Source organism: Bubalus kerabau, chromosome 2 (genome assembly GCF_029407905.1).
Source record: "Bubalus kerabau isolate K-KA32 ecotype Philippines breed swamp buffalo chromosome 2, PCC_UOA_SB_1v2, whole genome shotgun sequence".
Classification (NCBI taxonomy): Eukaryota; Metazoa; Chordata; class Mammalia; order Artiodactyla; family Bovidae; genus Bubalus; species Bubalus kerabau.
Genome location: NC_073625.1, coordinates 192,924,883 through 192,941,057, shown reverse-complemented (window position 1 = coordinate 192,941,057; position 16,175 = coordinate 192,924,883). Strand labels below are relative to the sequence as shown.

Sequence of the window (16,175 nt, the reverse complement as noted above, 5' to 3'; positions counted from 1 at the left end):
TCTTTAGTAACTTCAAAAATTCTAATGTTTATCTTATTGATATAGCCACTCCAGCTTTTTTTGTGGTTGCTGTTTGAGTGATTTATCTTTTCCCTCCCTTTTACATTTAATCTTTTTTATCTCTGAATCTCAAGTAGTCTCCTGTAGGCAACATTTAGTTGGATCAGTTTTTAAACACAGTATGACAATCTCTGCCTTAGATTGGATTGTTTAGTCAGTTTGCATTTAATAGTATTATTGCTTAGTTGAAATCATATTGCCATATTTTGTTTTCTATATGTCTCGTGTCTTTTTTGTTCAGCGATTCCTCCTTTAATGCTTTCTTTTGTATTACATGTATATTTTCTAATGTAGGACTTTGCTGGTGGCTAGGCGATGGCACCCCACTCCAGTATTCTTGCCTAGAAAATCCCATGGACAGAGGAGCCTGGTAGGCTGCAGTCCTTGGGGTCTCGAAGAGTCAGACACGACTGAGCGACTTCACTTTCACTTTTCACTTTCATGCATTGGAGAAGGAAATGGCAACCCACTCCACTGTTCTTGCCTGGAGAATCCCAGGGATGGGGGAGCCTGGTGGGCTGCCATCTATGGGGTTGCACAGAGTCGGACACTGAAGTGACTTAGCAGCAGCAGCAGATGGTAAAGAATCCACCTGCAGTGCAGAAGACCTGGGTTCGATCTCTGGGTTGGGAAGATTTCTAATGTAACATCTTAGTATCTTATTGTTTTACCATCTGTAGTCCAATATTCCCACCCACCTCTTTTATGCTGTTATTGGCAAATATATTACACCTATGTTACATAGGCCCAGCATTACGTTAAATATATAATAGTGTATATACCTCTTTAAGTTAGTTATAAGAAGTAAAAACTATGCATTTTTACTGTGTTTTACGTTGCTAATTACATAATTACTTTTATCAGTGGCCTTTGTTTTCTCATGTGGGTTTGAATTACTATTTGGAGTTACTTGCTTAAGTCTAGACCATTATTTAGTGTTTCTTATAAGACAGATTTGCTAGCAACAAATTCTTTCAGATTTGCTTATATGGGGAAACCTTTATTTCATCCTCCTTTCTGAGAGATGGCTTTGTTGGGCTCAGGATTCTCATTTTTCAGTGTTTTCATGCAGCGCTTTGAGTATGTTGTCTTACTCCCTTCTGGCCTTCATTAGTTCTCTGAGAGTCAGCTCCTACTCTGACTGCAGCTTCCTTGGTAAGTGACCAGACGTTTTTCTCTTGTAGTTTTCAAGACTTTCTCTTTGTATGCTGTGGTAAAGAAGATGTCTGGTCTTCTCTCCAACCCCCATTCCTAGCACAGAGGTTCTAAACCCTTGGGATTCCTGAGGGTCAGGAGTCATTGTTATGCCAGGGATATGACTCCCCTGTGCCCTCCATTAGCATAAGGATGGGGCTTGGTTCTGGTACCAAAGACTAGGCATAGGAATAGAGGTTTGGGGTTTTCAGCCATGTCACCCCCAGGGAATAGAGAGGGCTAAAGACTGAGTTCTTTCACATAGTCAATGATTTAATCAATCATGCCAACAAAATGAAATCCCAGTAAAGACTCAGTAGAGCTTTATGGTTGGTGAACATGTTGATGTGTGTGTGAGAGAGAGAGGCAGACAAGCTGACTCTGAGTTCACAGGGAGACTGCAGGAAGCTCCGCGTTCCCCACCCTCTGAATTTATATCCCTTTGATCAGAAGTGCAGGTTAAGTGAGCCCCTGAAGTGAGGCTGGTAACTTCCGTAAAGACAGTCTTGAGGACGACCGAGCCTTGAACTTGTTGAGTCCAAGACAGACTCCAGGTGGTTAGCCTCAGGATTGATGTTGACTCTGACTTTGCTTTACAACAGTCTGTGTGTTTGTGGGCCTCAGCATTGATGTTGACTCTGACTGTGTTACTACAGTGTGTGTGTTGTGGGTCTCAGCATTGATGTTGACTCTGACTCTGTGTTACTACAGTGTGTGTGCTTGTGGGTCGCTGTGTTCATCCTGCTTGGAGTTTCTTGAGCTTCCTATTGTATGGATTTTTGGTTTTCAATAAATTTGGTAATGTTCTGTTATTTCTTTGATTTTTTTTTTTTTTTTTTTTTGCTAATTTCTCTCTTCTTCTGGTACTCTATTTTGCATATGTTGATGCGCTTAATGGTATGATGCATTTTTCTGAGGCTTTTCATCTTTTTCATTTTTTCTCTCTGGTTTTTGGCTTCAAGTTCAATAATTCTTTATTCTCCAAATTAAGACCTACTTTTGAGCCCCTGTGGTGAATTTTTAATTTTGTTTATTGTACTTTTCGCCCTGAGAATTTCTGCCTGGTTCTCTTTGGTTGCCACTGCCTCTGCCCTTTTTTATTGGGTGCTGCAGTGCTGGCACGCCTCCTTTTGCTTCTTTAATGGCACTTCCTTCTGTCCTGTGAATGTGTTTGTGATGGCTGTTTTGTCAAATCAAACATTTGGTTTGCTCTCAGAGTCAGTCTGTTTGTCCACTTTCTTTTTGGTCTATAGGTCTTCCTTTGCTCCTTTTTTGGCTGCTTCAGAATTTTTCATTAGAAAATGGACATTTTATTCTTTTTAAATTTTTTAAAACTAAGGTATAACTAGGATATAACAGTATATTAGTTTCAGGTGTACAGCATAAAGATTTGATATGTATACTGCAAAATGAGCACGACAATAAGTCTAGTTAATATCCATCACTGTAGGCAGTTAAAAGTTTCCTCTTGTGATGATAACTTACATGTATAGTGTCATCAGCTGTAGTCACCACACTGTACATCACACCACCATGCCCATGACTTATGAGTTTTATGACTGGAAGTTTGTGCCTTTTCCCCTTCTGCCTCTGACAACCTCGGTCTGTTCTGTCTCTGTGAGTACTGTGTGTACATGCTAAGTTGCTTCAACTCTGTGGGGACTGTAGCCCACCAGGCTCCTCTGTCCATGGGATTCTCCGATACTGGAGTGGGTTGCTGTGTCCTCCCTCCAAGGGATATTTCTAACCGTATCTCTAGTCTCCTGCACTGTTAGGCAGGTTCCTTACCACTAGCACCACCTGGGAAGCCGTGTGTGCTGGGTTCTTTTTTGTTTTGCTTTGGTTTTGATTCCACATATAAGTGAGATCACACAGTATTTGTCCTGATCTGTCTGACTTATTTCACTGAACATAATGTCCCCAAGGTCCATCCATGGTGCAAACAGCAAGATTTCATTTTTTATGGCCGTATAATAAACCGTGTGTGTGCGTGTGTGCACATCACATTATCTTTATTCATTCATCTGTTGATGGACATTTAGGTTGTTTTCACATCTTGGCTATTGGGAATAGCGCTGCAATGAACATGAAGTACATATATTTTTCCATATATCTTTTCCAGTTAGTGTTTTCATTTCCTTTGGATCAATACACAGAAGGAGAATTGCTAGGTCATTCTATTTTTAACTTTTTGTGAAATTCCTATGCTGTTTTTCATAATGTCTGCACCAATTTACATTCCCAAAAGCCATGCACAAGGGTTCCCTTCTCTTCACATCCTTACCAATACTTGTTATTTTTTGTCTACTGAGCGTATTTTTCTGTCTCCAATAACTTTCAAAGGGAACAAGGGATTAAGATGTGAGTTTATTTTCCTTATTGATTGTTATTTCCAGCTCTTACATATACCCATCAATCTTTTTAAGTTTATTTTTGCAGTAGTAACTTAGAATACTGCCGTGACCTGTAATCACTGGCTTCCTTTGGTCTGAGTTTTATATGTTTGTTTTGTTTGTTTTATATGTTTGTTTATGCAATTTGGAATTCCTCTGTTTTGACACTTAGAACAAATTAGGTTAGGTTCTTACTACTATTTTTAGTTGTATCATTGCAGATACTTAAAATTTTAGTATTGCTCATGATTATATGGTTGTTATATACAGTTAGCGATTAGCTTGTCCTCTCACTGTGGGAGTGGAGCTGCTGCTGCTAAGTCGCTTCAGTCGTGTCCGACTCTGTGCGACCCCATAGACGGCAGCCCACCAGGCTCCCCCGTGCCTGGGATTCTCCAGGCAAGAACACTGGAGTGGGGAATGGAACCTAAATTTCTGGTAGGATTGTGGACTGTTCTGAGGGGCACCTGGTGGGTGCTCCACCAGCTTCCCTTCCTGCTCCACCCACTGCCGCAGGCTCACTGGCACCCCTTCTGACTGTGAGAGCTCAGCGGCTTGCCTTTGAGGCCACGGCCGAGCTGGCCTTTTCTTGGGACAGGGGCCTGTGGTGGCTGGGCAGGATGGGCCAGGACAGTGCTGCTGGTGGTGGTGCCATTGGGTCAAGAGGGAGGTGCAAACAGCCCAGGACCCAGTGCAAAGGTGGGGCTCCAGCCCTCCCACTTTGGCAGGGCCCCAGAGCTGCCCCCTCCCAGGTGGGCCAGGGAAAAGGGGGGATTGCTCACAGGAAGCAGGAAGGCCAGCTGGAGGAGAGCAGGAGCTAGCGCCCCAGATGCCCTCGGGCCCAGGGCCCACTTGGCTGTGCTGCTCCCTGGCGGCCACCTCCTTCCAGGGCTGCCCCCCGGAGGGCGTACACACTGCACCGCATGAAGTCTGGGCTCTGAGAAGAGCTGTTTTTCCTTTTTCTCTACCTAAGCCTTGTTGATGTATTGGTTATCTGATAATGTTGGGTTTTGTCAGCTTTTTATTCCCATTGCTGTGACTGCAGAGGGTATTCAGAGGCTGCAGGAAGTGGGGGGAGCAGATGGAATTTTCCTTTGGCTTCTCGCAACAGGTTAAGTTCATCTGTCTAAAATATTTCTAGCAAAAAACCCCACATATTTTGGATTTCGGTTGGCAAAGTGAAGGCCTGTGTTTCTTCATCAGGATTGCTTTTTCCAGTTTCTTTGTGGTACCTTTGTGTTCATGGGATCGGGCTGCTGTAACATAACACCAGGGACTGGGATTCAAACGGCTGTGGTGAGACCAGCAGGACACTTCCTGCTGGGCTGCGTCCCATCCCATCGCAGGGCTCCATCTGCAGGGCCTGATCCCCCTCACCCCCACATACCATCATGTCCCAGGTTAGGATTCCAGCAGGGGAATTCTGGGGAGAGACATCCATTTAGACCATTGCCTTCGATGAGCCAAAGACCAACGTTTCTCTCTTTGGCAGGCCCTCTGGCCCCAGTTTACCTGTTATTAAAGCCGTCAGGCACTCAGTGGCCAGTGTGCATTCACATGGGCAGTTAACGCTCCTGCTGGATGGGTCCTTTCCAACATTTGGCAGACCTGCTGCACAGTTTGTAGCGAGGAAGGTTGTAGTGGGTAGTGTGTAGAGGTTCTGATTTTCAGTTCCATAAGCACATCACATATATAAATGATGTTTGTTTTCATCAGGCCTACAAGATTATGTGAAGGTTGTAATTTATACTAGTTACATAAATTAAGTCATCATTTAAGGTTAATTTTTATTTCGGCTAAACAGTTTGTTAAAAAATTTGGCATGGAAAGGAAAAATTTGCTTTTCCCCACTGTAATCCTACTCTGAATAAGTAATTGCCACAATTAATTACCACTACAGTTAGCCAGTTAGTTTTCAAATAGCTCTTAGGACATAAAGTGGAAGTTTTTTAGAAATGAAATGGTTGAAAATGCAGTTTAAAAACTCTGAATGAACGTATTATGTTTGGTTCCCAAATGTGCAAAAGCAGAGGACAAGTTGTTTTGTTTTATGTCTCATCACTGTCTCTGAATAGCTTCTGGTGTGTTAGATTCTAAATGCACCAAGATTTCTGTGTTCGCTTCCTGAGACGGTGAAGCACAAAGAAGTCGGGGACCTGGAGTGTAGGCGGGCAGTGCTCGCAGGGAACTGGGAATATAGAGGGCCGAGTGCTTGCGGGAAACTGGGAGCGTAGACGGCCAAGTGCTCCTGAGGAACCGGGAGTGTAGCGGGCTGAATGCTCACAGGGAACCGGGCGTGCAGGCGGCTGAGTGCTCACAGGGCAGCCAAGCAATGGCCTTCTCCCCCCTGAGGTGCTGGATGCTGACAAGGTGGTGGTGCCCAAGCAGGTGCAGAGACCCACCCACCTCTCTGGGGACAGTGCCCGCTACCTTGTGCCTCCTGGAGATCTCAGTTCACACCTCATGTGGTAAGCAGATCTGCTGGGGACTTTTTACCAGCTTCAAGACTCTTAATAACACTTCCTGACTGCACCCCAAAGCTAAACAAGAGAAAGAAAACCAATGGAAAAAAGGGCATGTTACTGAGCAGACAGTGTCCTGGGCAGCAGGGCATGCAGAGCTGCTGGATGCTGTCTGTGACAGAAGATCCAAGTCCTTTCAGGCCCAGAGCCCACCCTTCTCCAGAACCAGAAGGCTCGCCTGACAGGGTCTCCTCCTGAGACACCGGGGTGAAGACCTAGTCACATGACTGGCTTCTCCCACATACTCAGAGAGCCTTCCCAAGTCAAAAGATTCTGTTTTGTTTTGCCCATTTTCCTACTAGGTCGTTTTTTTTTAATTGTTCTATAAAATTCTTTATATTGAAGACATTAGATTTTTATCATTATACATTACAATCTTTCCTAGCAAAGTAGCTTGTCTTTTTGTTTTTCAAATTCAGAAAGAACTGTGAAGTTTATAATTAAAAGAAGAGTACCCATTTCTCCCCTCCCCACCATGAATTCTGCTCTCAGAAGTTACCACTGTTAATGTTGAAGCTCTTTCTCAAGATACTTGTGAGCAGGTTTGCAAGCTCAGTGCCTGTCTCACGTTGCAGTGGGACCCTGTAGAAAGCCGTCTCCCTAGAGACTGAGCCCTGTGCCTGTGGACTGTTTGCTCTTTGCTACTGTGTTTCAGAGGAGCAAGCTATTCAGAGCAGTCTTTTCCATTCCATCAGAGAGGTGTTTCCCAGGGCGCAGGGGGAGGTGTGTTTTATTGGACTAGTTAGATTTCTGGGTACGCACTTGCCTGCCCTCAGCCCCTGGAAAACGCCACTCGTCAAGGCCTCTGTTGCGGGTCAGACGTCTGCTGACATCTGAGGCTACATTGCTGGACATGTCCCTCTCTGCAGTGTCCAAGCGGGCACTGTCCTCCAGTGGCTGAGAGCTGTGGTCCCCACATTGGGGAGCTTTGTTCTGAACTGGGGGCTGCTTCTCGTGCCCACTGCGCATCTGCCTTTTATTGATTTTCCTCACGAAACCCCTCTTAACTGCATTTATATCTTGAGTGTCTGAGCTCTGTCCTGCACCAGTTTCTATCTGGTGACTTTCCCTGCTCTCCTCCTCCCAGAAAACTCAGTATCTGCCTGGCAACACCTCATGCTCTTTCTGCCCACCATCTGTCGTTTAGTTTCCTGGGGCCACCTCCTCCCGTGGCCAGTCCACCACTCCAGGATACCCTGTTTCCTGCTCCTTCCAGCAGGGACACATGATCTAAGACTGAAAATGGACTGAAGGGGATGTGGTGAGTCTCATCTCTGCCTGCCACCCAGTTCTCCAGTTGACAGCTCTTGATCCTCCCTCTAGAGGTCTTGTCTGCATATAATGTATAAACACAGGACGTGTCAATATGTACACATGTACACAGATATCACATGTACAAAAAGTGAGCGTGTGAGTCCCCAGATATGCACGGACAGCTGGTAGCACGTTGGTGTCTAGCTGGTGGGCTTGGGTTAGTCCCCAAAGCCCCTTCTGCCTGCCTAAAGAGGCCTCAGCTGACAGACGTTCAGGTCACCCCCTCGGGATTCCACAGTGCATTTTCCTGCTCATGCTTTTGGCACAAAGATGCACTGGCTTTGAATCAGGAACCTCTCTCTTCTCTTCTATTAGCATGAATAATTGAGTTGACTGCCAACTGATTTGGGTATTGAAAAGATACAAGCATTGTTGCACAAGTGACCAAACAAACCAAGAACTCAAAGTTTAATTGGTGGTTGATCAGGAACATTTTTCACATTTTAGGACTACTACATGTATTTGTTACTATTAGCAAATGCATTTGTAGCATCACACACTCTACAACAACTGCATGTCTTCTTGTGCTCTGCTGGTGAGTCACTTTGATCTGTGCATTCCCACTGAGGAGCAGGTCCACAGCAGACCATTGTACAGTATGTAGTTTTCAGAGCAAGCCACGTGAAGCCTTAGCTGTTTCTCTACTTAGTCTAAGGAGTTTCTGTAGAGTTTACTGCTGAGTGTCATCCTAACAGATTAAAAGGGTCAGCCAGATGAATGCAGAGCCCCCATCTGGGGAGCAGGGTGATATCAGTTGTAATCTCACAGTAACTTCTAATGATCCTTATATTTACATGGTATCGATTGTAATGTTTCTTTCATTTAGAATTTTGTTGAGTTGGTTCTTTGTTTTCCTTGGTGAGTCTAGCTAAAGGTTTGTCAATTTTGTTTTTGTTTTCAAAGAACCAACTCTTAGTTTTATAACTCTTTTCTGTCATTTCCTTGTTCTCTATTTCTCCTCTTTGTCACTCCATTTTACTAACTTTGTGCTCAGTTTGTTCTTTTTCTCATTGCTTAAGGCATAGAGGTATGTTATTCAGGATGGTTATTTTGTCTTGTGAACTTCTTTCTTAGAACTGCTTTAGTTGCATCCTGTTTTAGTATGTTGTGTTTTTTTGTCTGTCTCAAGATACAGTTTTGTTTCCTCTTTGATGTTGTTCAGGAGAGTATTGTTTAGTTTGCATGCAGTTTCCACTTTTCCTCCTCTGATGGTATATGTTGCAGTCAAAAAAGATACTAGGCTTACAGTCTCCTAAGTTTGCTCAGACTTGTTTTGTGGCCTAATATATGGTCTATTATAGAACAGGTTCCATGTGTGCTTAAATGATGTGTATTTTGCAGTCACGTTATAGAATATTCTATATGTGTTTGTGAGGTTCATTTCATCTATAATGTTGTTCAGACTGTTTCCATATTGATTCTCTGTCTGATCTCTATCCATTGTGGGGAGTGTGGTATTAAATTCCCTAGCTATTATTATTGTATTGCAGTTTCTCTTTTTAGCTGTTAGCAGTAGTTGAGAAGGCAATGGCACCCCACTCCAGTATTCTTGCCTGGAAAATCCCACGGACGGAGGAGCCTGGTGGGCTGCAGTCCATGGGGTCACTGAGAGTCGGACATGACTGAGCGACTTCATTTTCACTTTTCACTTTCCTGCATTGGAGAAGGAAATGGCAACCCACTCCAGCATTCTTGCCTGGAGAATCCCAGGGACGGCGGAGCCTGGTGGGCTGCAGTCCGTGGGGTCGCACAGAGTCGGACACGACTGAGGCGACTTAGCAGCAGCAGCAGCAGTTGTTTTGGCTGCACCATGCAGTTTGTGGGATCTTAGGTCCCCAACGAGGGGTCAAACCCAGGCCCCCAGCAGTGAGAAGGCTGAGTCCTAACCACTGGACCACCAGGGAATTCTGTTAATTTCTGCTTTATACATTTATGTGTCCAGTATGGGGTGCATAAATATTTAATAACTGAATCTTCTTGATAGAACTGACCCCTTTATCATTCTATAGTGACCTTCTTTGTCCCTCTTCACCATTTGTAAAGTCTGTTTTGTGTTACATAAGTATAGCTATCCCTACTGTTTTTGGTTCACCATTTGCTTGAAGTTAGTTTTACATCCATTCACTCAGGCTATGTGTGTCTTTAAAGCTAAAGTGAGTCTCTTTGTAGGAAGCTTATAGTTGGGTCTTGTTAACCCATTACAGTTTACATATATTTTTGTGTATCAAGGACAGATTACTGTAGTTGGAATTATTTTTAGTACTTTTTTTCTACTTTTAAATTAGAATTATAAGTGATTTATGTACCACCATTACTGTATTACACTCTTGAGTATAAATTTACCTGTCCTAGTGAGTTTTACTCTAGCTTCGTGTTTATTTTCACTCACAGAACCCCTTTAAGCATTTTTTGTTAGGCAGGTCTAGTGCTGACAAACTCCCTCCACTTTTGTTTGTCTGGGAGAGTCTTTATCTCCCCTCATTTCTGAAGAACAGTTTTGCTGATACAGAAATCTTGGTTGATAGGGTTTTTTTCTTTTGTTATAATGAGTGTGAGTGTGAAGTCACTCAGTCATGTCTGACTCTTTGCAACCCCGTGGACTGTAGCCTGCCAGGCTCCTCTGTCAATAGGATTCTCCAAGCAAGAATATTGGAGTGGGTTGCCATTTCCTTCTCCATATCCTATGGTAATTATAATTCAGTAAGTAAATTAAGAAAATGCTTAGTAGTTAAAATATCTTTTGACTATATCATCTCATCCTCTCCTGGCCTGACAAGTTTCTCTTGAGAAATCTCTCCATAATTGGGGTGAAGGGTTCCTTTGTATGTAAGTAGTCTCTTTCACTACTTTCAAAATTCTTTCTCTTTGAACAATTTAATTATGTGTCTTGGTGCCGATCTACATGGGCTCAACTTATCTGGGGTCCTTTGGTCTCATGGATCTGGATATCCATTTCTCCCCCCAGGTTTGAGACATTTTCAGCCCTTATTGTTTTAAGTATACTTTCTGTCCCTTTCTCTTTTATTCTGTACCGATTGTGTTCCACAAGTCCCTTTGACTTTCTTCATTCTCTTGTCATTCTTTTTGTTTTTTCTTCTTCTCTTACTGGATAATTTCAGATGTCTTTGTTTCTGTGCACTGTCAAGTCTATTTTTGACCCTCTCTATTAAAATTTTTGTTTTGTGTTTTCAGTTCTAAGATTTTTTCTTTATGGTTCCTATTTGTTTGTTCCATGTGTTGTTTTCCTAATTTCATTTAGTTACCTTTGTGTTGTGGTTCACTAAACTTCAATAGGGTTATTTTGAATTCTCTGATAGTTTATAGGTACATTTCTTTAGGGTCAGTTATTGAAGTTTTATTAGCTCCCTTAGGTGCCATGAAATTAAAAAACATTTACTCCTTGGAAAAAAAGTTATGACCAAGCAAGACAGCATATTAAAAAGCAGAGACATTACTTTGCTAACAAAGGTCCATCTAGTCAAGGCTATGGTTTTTCCAGTGGTCATGTATGGATGTGAAAGTTGGACTGTGAAGAAAGCTAAGGACCGAAAAACTGATGCTTTTGAACTGTGGTGTTGGAGAAGACTCTTTGAGAGTCCCTTGGACTGCAAGGAGATCCAACCAGTCCATCCTAAAGGAGATCAGTCCTGGGTGTTCATCAGGAGGACTGATGTTGAAGCTGAAACTCCAATACTTTGGCCACCTGATGCAAAGAGCTGACTCACTTGAAAAGACCCTGATGCTGGGAGGGATTGGGGGCAGGAGAAGGGGATGACAGAGGATGAGATGGTTGGATGGCATCACTGACACAATGGACACGAGTCTGAGTGAACTCTGGGAGTTGGTGATGGACAGGGAGGCCTGGCGTGCTGCATTCCATGGGGTCGCAAAGAGTCAGATACAACTGAGCAACTGAACTAGGTGGTGTCACATTTGCCTGCTGTTTTGTGATTTCAGGCTCCAGAGCCATCAGAGCGACTCCAGGAAAAGGCACTTGACAGGAGAGCTCTGCAGATGCACTTCCTTTTCTCCATCCCTGCCTTCTTATTACTATATTTCTTTGAATCTAAGGTGCCAGGCGTTAATTATATCCTGATTTCAGAAATGAAAAAGTAACAAAATCATTTCTAAGAATCTACAAAATGTGTGGTGGTGCAGCCTCCCCACCCCTCAGCACCCCTCTGCCCTCGGTTGGGAGCCCCGTCAACCTGATCTGGTTTGGCTAAAGTTACTAAACGCGGGTGACTGTCTTCAGCTGCATGGAGGCTGCCTGCAGCTGATGGGAGAACTCACTGTGCAGACACACAGATAAGGCGGCATGGGCCAGCTTCTCTGCTGAAGTGTCAGCTTCATGACCACTGGGTGACATGACTGGGACCTGTGTATTCACTGCATCAGGTCTGCTCTTCTCTTAACCTTTCATTAGGTTCCAGGAGCAAGTTTCCGAGGCTGGAAAGAAGTGACTTCTCTATTTAACAAGGATGACGAGCAGCAGCTGCTGGAAGGGCGAAAATCCCCCAAGTCCAGAGCGTGAGTAGCCGCTGTCAGGGGAGCAGGCATTCCAGAGACAGAGGGCAGGGCCATGAGAGGGGACAAGAGGGGCTTCCTCCCTTGTGAGGAGATGGAAATGAGTTGTTCTAAGTATAAGCACTTTGAAAGACTATAGAAAAATGGAAAAAAATTTTAAAAGCTTCTCAGACCAGCTCTTGAACTTCCAGCTGTAAACTGAACTTACAAGCCTTAAAGCAGATGGTAGCCACATGTTTAAGGTGGGCAGGTGGCAGTTGTTCTAGAGAATCAAGGAAAAACCCAGTTAAAAATGCAAAGATTGCCTGTAAACTATACTTACGTGCTGATAATGCTGCTAGTTAAATATTTTGAATTTAAAAAATATATATTTAGGGAATTCCCTGGTAGTCCAGTGGTTAAAACTTGGTGCTTTCACTGCTGTGGACCTAGGTTTGATCCCTGGTGGGTGAACTAACATCTCACAAGCCGTGTGGCATGGCCAACAAAAAAATGTACTTGAAGATGAAAATATAAATTTAAATTTGAAAATATAAATGGTTGCCAACAGCAGGTGAATCCTGGGGAATCTGACCATAGAGAGGCTGCTCCTCCGTGGACAGGGCACCTTGGCAGCACTCAGCACCCATCAGAGCCATCCAGTCCTCCCCCTCCTCTGACCACGTGATTGTGACCTCCCCACCCTCTCTTTGAGGACTGTGTCAGTCAGTCCTCTGGGCTGTCTGGGTAGCAGCTAACAGGCCAGCATCTCCTGGGGGCCTTGAACCTGTGCCTGTGTTCTGCCCCTCAGTCCAGTTAAACAAGACTTGGAAGGTTGGGCCTGTGTTCTGGGGATGCTCTCCACAGCCAGGCCAGGGGACTCGCGGCCAGGGTGCTGTGTCGTTTGTGGGGACCCACTTCCAGTTGGCTGCATTTTCCTCAGGGCACACAGTGCTCTGAGCTCTGAACATCTGAGGCTGCAGCTGAATAAGCCTGTGGCAAACCGACTTGGTACAGGGAATAATCTCTGTTTCTGAATCTGGGATCTGGGGCCTCTTTTCTCACGTATCTTCAGAGACAGGCTCAGCCTTCTGTGTGCCTTGAGACAGTCTGCTTTTCTGTCTTCTCCCTGAGGCTGACATTGCTTGAGTTTTGCCAAGTGGTGGTACCTTAAATATGGCATTCACAAATTTTATTAATCACGTGTACTGACTGATTTTTCCATATTAATATTCAGGTTTTACACATCTATCTGTTGGAGTTTATTTATAAAATAAACACAGCTTGACATCCTAAGATGACTGATCACCAACACTTAACTCTTTCATCTCCTGTAGCACTAACTTACGATTAAAAGAAGAGTTGAAGACAGAGAAGAAGTCTGGATTTTGGGACAATTTGGTTTTGAAACAGAACATACAGTCCAAGAAACCAGATGAGATAGAAGGTTGGGAACCTCCGAAACTTGCCCTTGAAGACGTGGCAGCAGACTCCGGAGGCCCTGTGAGTGACCGTGCGTCTCGGCCGGGCTGGCAGGAGGACACCAAGGGCTCTAGCAAGTACACCAGCCTGGCCGGCGCAGGGAGCAGCTCGCGCTGGAGCCTCAGGTCGGCTGGGAAGCTGGTCAGCATCCGCCGGCAGAGCAGAGGCCACCTGACGGACGACTGGGAGGAGCTGGAGTGACTGCCCAGCCCCCGCGTGTCCTCACACCAAAGTCTGCCTGATCGTGCACCTTTGTATCTCATCTCCTTCACATTCCTAGAGTCTGCGGTGTCGTGGTGTTTATTAGTATAGTGTCCCGTCTGGTCTTTCCCAGATGAAAATCACAGAGGATCTGCTCTGTGCAGTTTCATTTGGCTTTCCTCTTCAAAAGCCAAGTGAGGAAATTCCAGGCGTCCTGTGATTTCTCAGTGGACACGCGCAGGGTCCACCTGTCATCCGTGTGCTGCTGACCTTAGATGGGAAGTTCACCGCAGTGGGGATTTGCTTTTTGCCACAAAACTGTCTGTCTGTGTCCTGAGTTGCGGTTCTGTGTTCTGTGACTTGATCCCTGTCTCTGCATGTAGCACATACCTGTATTCTATGACACAAGAATGTAGCGGCCACACACTTCTTTTCTGTTGTCAGAAACCTGCAATCCAGGTGTAACGTGAATCTTCCAAAGGTCACGTCACATTGTGCTAGCTCTTCGTTTGTATTAAACCGTAAAATATGCAAGCAAATTAAACGCTGGAGAAGTGAAGGCTGTATCTGATCCCCAGAAATACACTGTCTGCAAACACAGCTTCACCTCCCACAAGCATATGAGATGGTGACAGTGTTCCCATCTTGAGGTTCCTGAGCTTTTAAATACTGATGTTTCTTTTCTTCTAAAGTTTGGTCTTATTTTGATTGCAGACTAAAGAATGCTATAAAGCATGGATCAGTTTTAATAACTTGACACTTAAATTTGTTTGGAAAATATTAACTTGCTAGTTAAGAGTTGAAATTGTAGGTAAAATGCTGAAAGTGCCTCTTTTCTGTAACACCCAGGGTTTTGTTTTTTCAAATGAGACTGTTGGACCCTGAGAAGCTGTGTGTTGCGCTGGTTCAGGAGCGTCACTGAGCATCTCTTGTGTCTCTGAACTTACTTGCTTGTCTCCTTGACAGGTGGGCCCCAGGTCAGGTACACAGCACGTGTATCCTCAGCAAGACAGACCCAACCCACAGGAGGACCACGTGTCTCTGAGGTCAGAACAGATGTAGGGGTTTTTGGTTAAAAAGAAAAACCTCCAGTTACACTGTGCATTCCTCTCTTGTGAGAGCCACTGTCTTCAAGGTATTCAGTGAGCAGTTCTGTGCTGTTCCACACACGGGGTGCCGTTTAGCATTTCCGTGGACTCCAAGGGGTGAAGGGGTGACAGAGTGCCTGCCTGCCACCTGCCATCTCGGTCGCTCAGTCTGTGTACACCCTGCCATCTGACTACCAGCCGTATAGCCACAATCCACGTGTCACCTAACCATCTGTGTCTGTCATCTGTGTAGCGTCTGTCAAAATCACCCATGTCCCTCTCTCTCTAATAGACAAGTTTACTTCACCGAGCCTTGAAAGGGGGACATGTGAGTGGTGGTAAAATCCTGTTTGTGTTAGAACCTTGAAGTGGTTAATAGCGGAGTTGAAAACCGTGTCTCCTCAGGTAAACAGTTCAGCTCATTGACTGGAGTCCTTCTCCCTAGAGACGCTTGCTGTGACTGAGATGAGCTGTCTGAAGCAGGAGCTTCGGGCTCATCTTGGGCTAATCCTGTGATGAGGTGCAGGGAAGGGACTTGTGTGTTTGAGGTTCTGGGCAGAGCGCTTGGGGTAGGGGGCAGGTGGGACAGCCTCCAGCTCGGGGAGCCTGTGCCAGTGTGCTATGATGCTAAGTGCCTGTGATCCCCTTGGGGACACACGTGATGCACAGCTGGCAGAACGGCCCCTCATACCCCTCATTCCTCACAACCGAATGCAAGCCAGAGTGGGGTTGGATTATGCACGTGAATAATACTTTTCTTATCTACAAACATTAATGTAAAAATGAATTTTTCTTCTGTTGTATCTGATTAAAATAACTCTGGATTTTAATATAAATATTTATTGGTGTGCTTTGGGGGAAAGATATTTTTTTCTTGATGGAATTTACCAAAGCAACTTTATTTTGTTCACTGGCTGACAAGAGAGCGGGTCTGTCTAAATTCTGTAAACTGCACAGCTTCTCTGAAGAGTGACGTGTCTGCTCTTTTGCCTGTTGTTTTGTCATTAACAGGAAAGTGACTGGTTTTAAAGGAAGTTGAATTCATCCATAATGCTGAAGTTTTTTAAAAATAAAAACATGGTTTATATCCTGTTAGTTTGCATGGTTATTGACATCTGCTTCTGACGACTTAGAGCTGATGACATCTTCTCAACAGTTTCAGTGTCTTTCAAGATGCCAACGAAATGTGTAGATTCATGGATAAATGACCAACTTCAACTTCAGTCATCAGAATGTAGCTTTTACATATGAACGGCCTTCGGACGCTGTTTGGAGTAATAGGCACTGCCAGCTATGGGGTCGCACAGAGTCGGACGTGACTGAAGCAACTTAGCAGCAGCAGCAGAGCCCCACGTCTGAGCCACCTGCCCTGGGCCCTGCTTTTTCCCCATCACTTGGGGGGGGGGGGTGGGGCT

General features: G+C 44.6%; 1 protein-coding gene across 1 annotated transcript in view; it reads left to right on the top strand.

The window, feature by feature from the left end:
• The window catches only part of TDRP (testis development related protein), a 48,824-nt gene extending 32,971 nt beyond the window's left edge, over positions 1 to 15,853 (top strand). The window contains exons 2-3 of the mRNA XM_055569901.1: positions 11,910 to 12,013; positions 13,327 to 15,853. Coding sequence (XP_055425876.1) covers positions 11,910 to 12,013; positions 13,327 to 13,672 — 450 coding nt within the window. The 3' untranslated portion in view covers positions 13,673 to 15,853. The remainder of the gene's footprint in view (positions 1 to 11,909; positions 12,014 to 13,326) is intronic.
• The last annotated feature ends 322 nt before the right edge of the window (positions 15,854 to 16,175 follow it).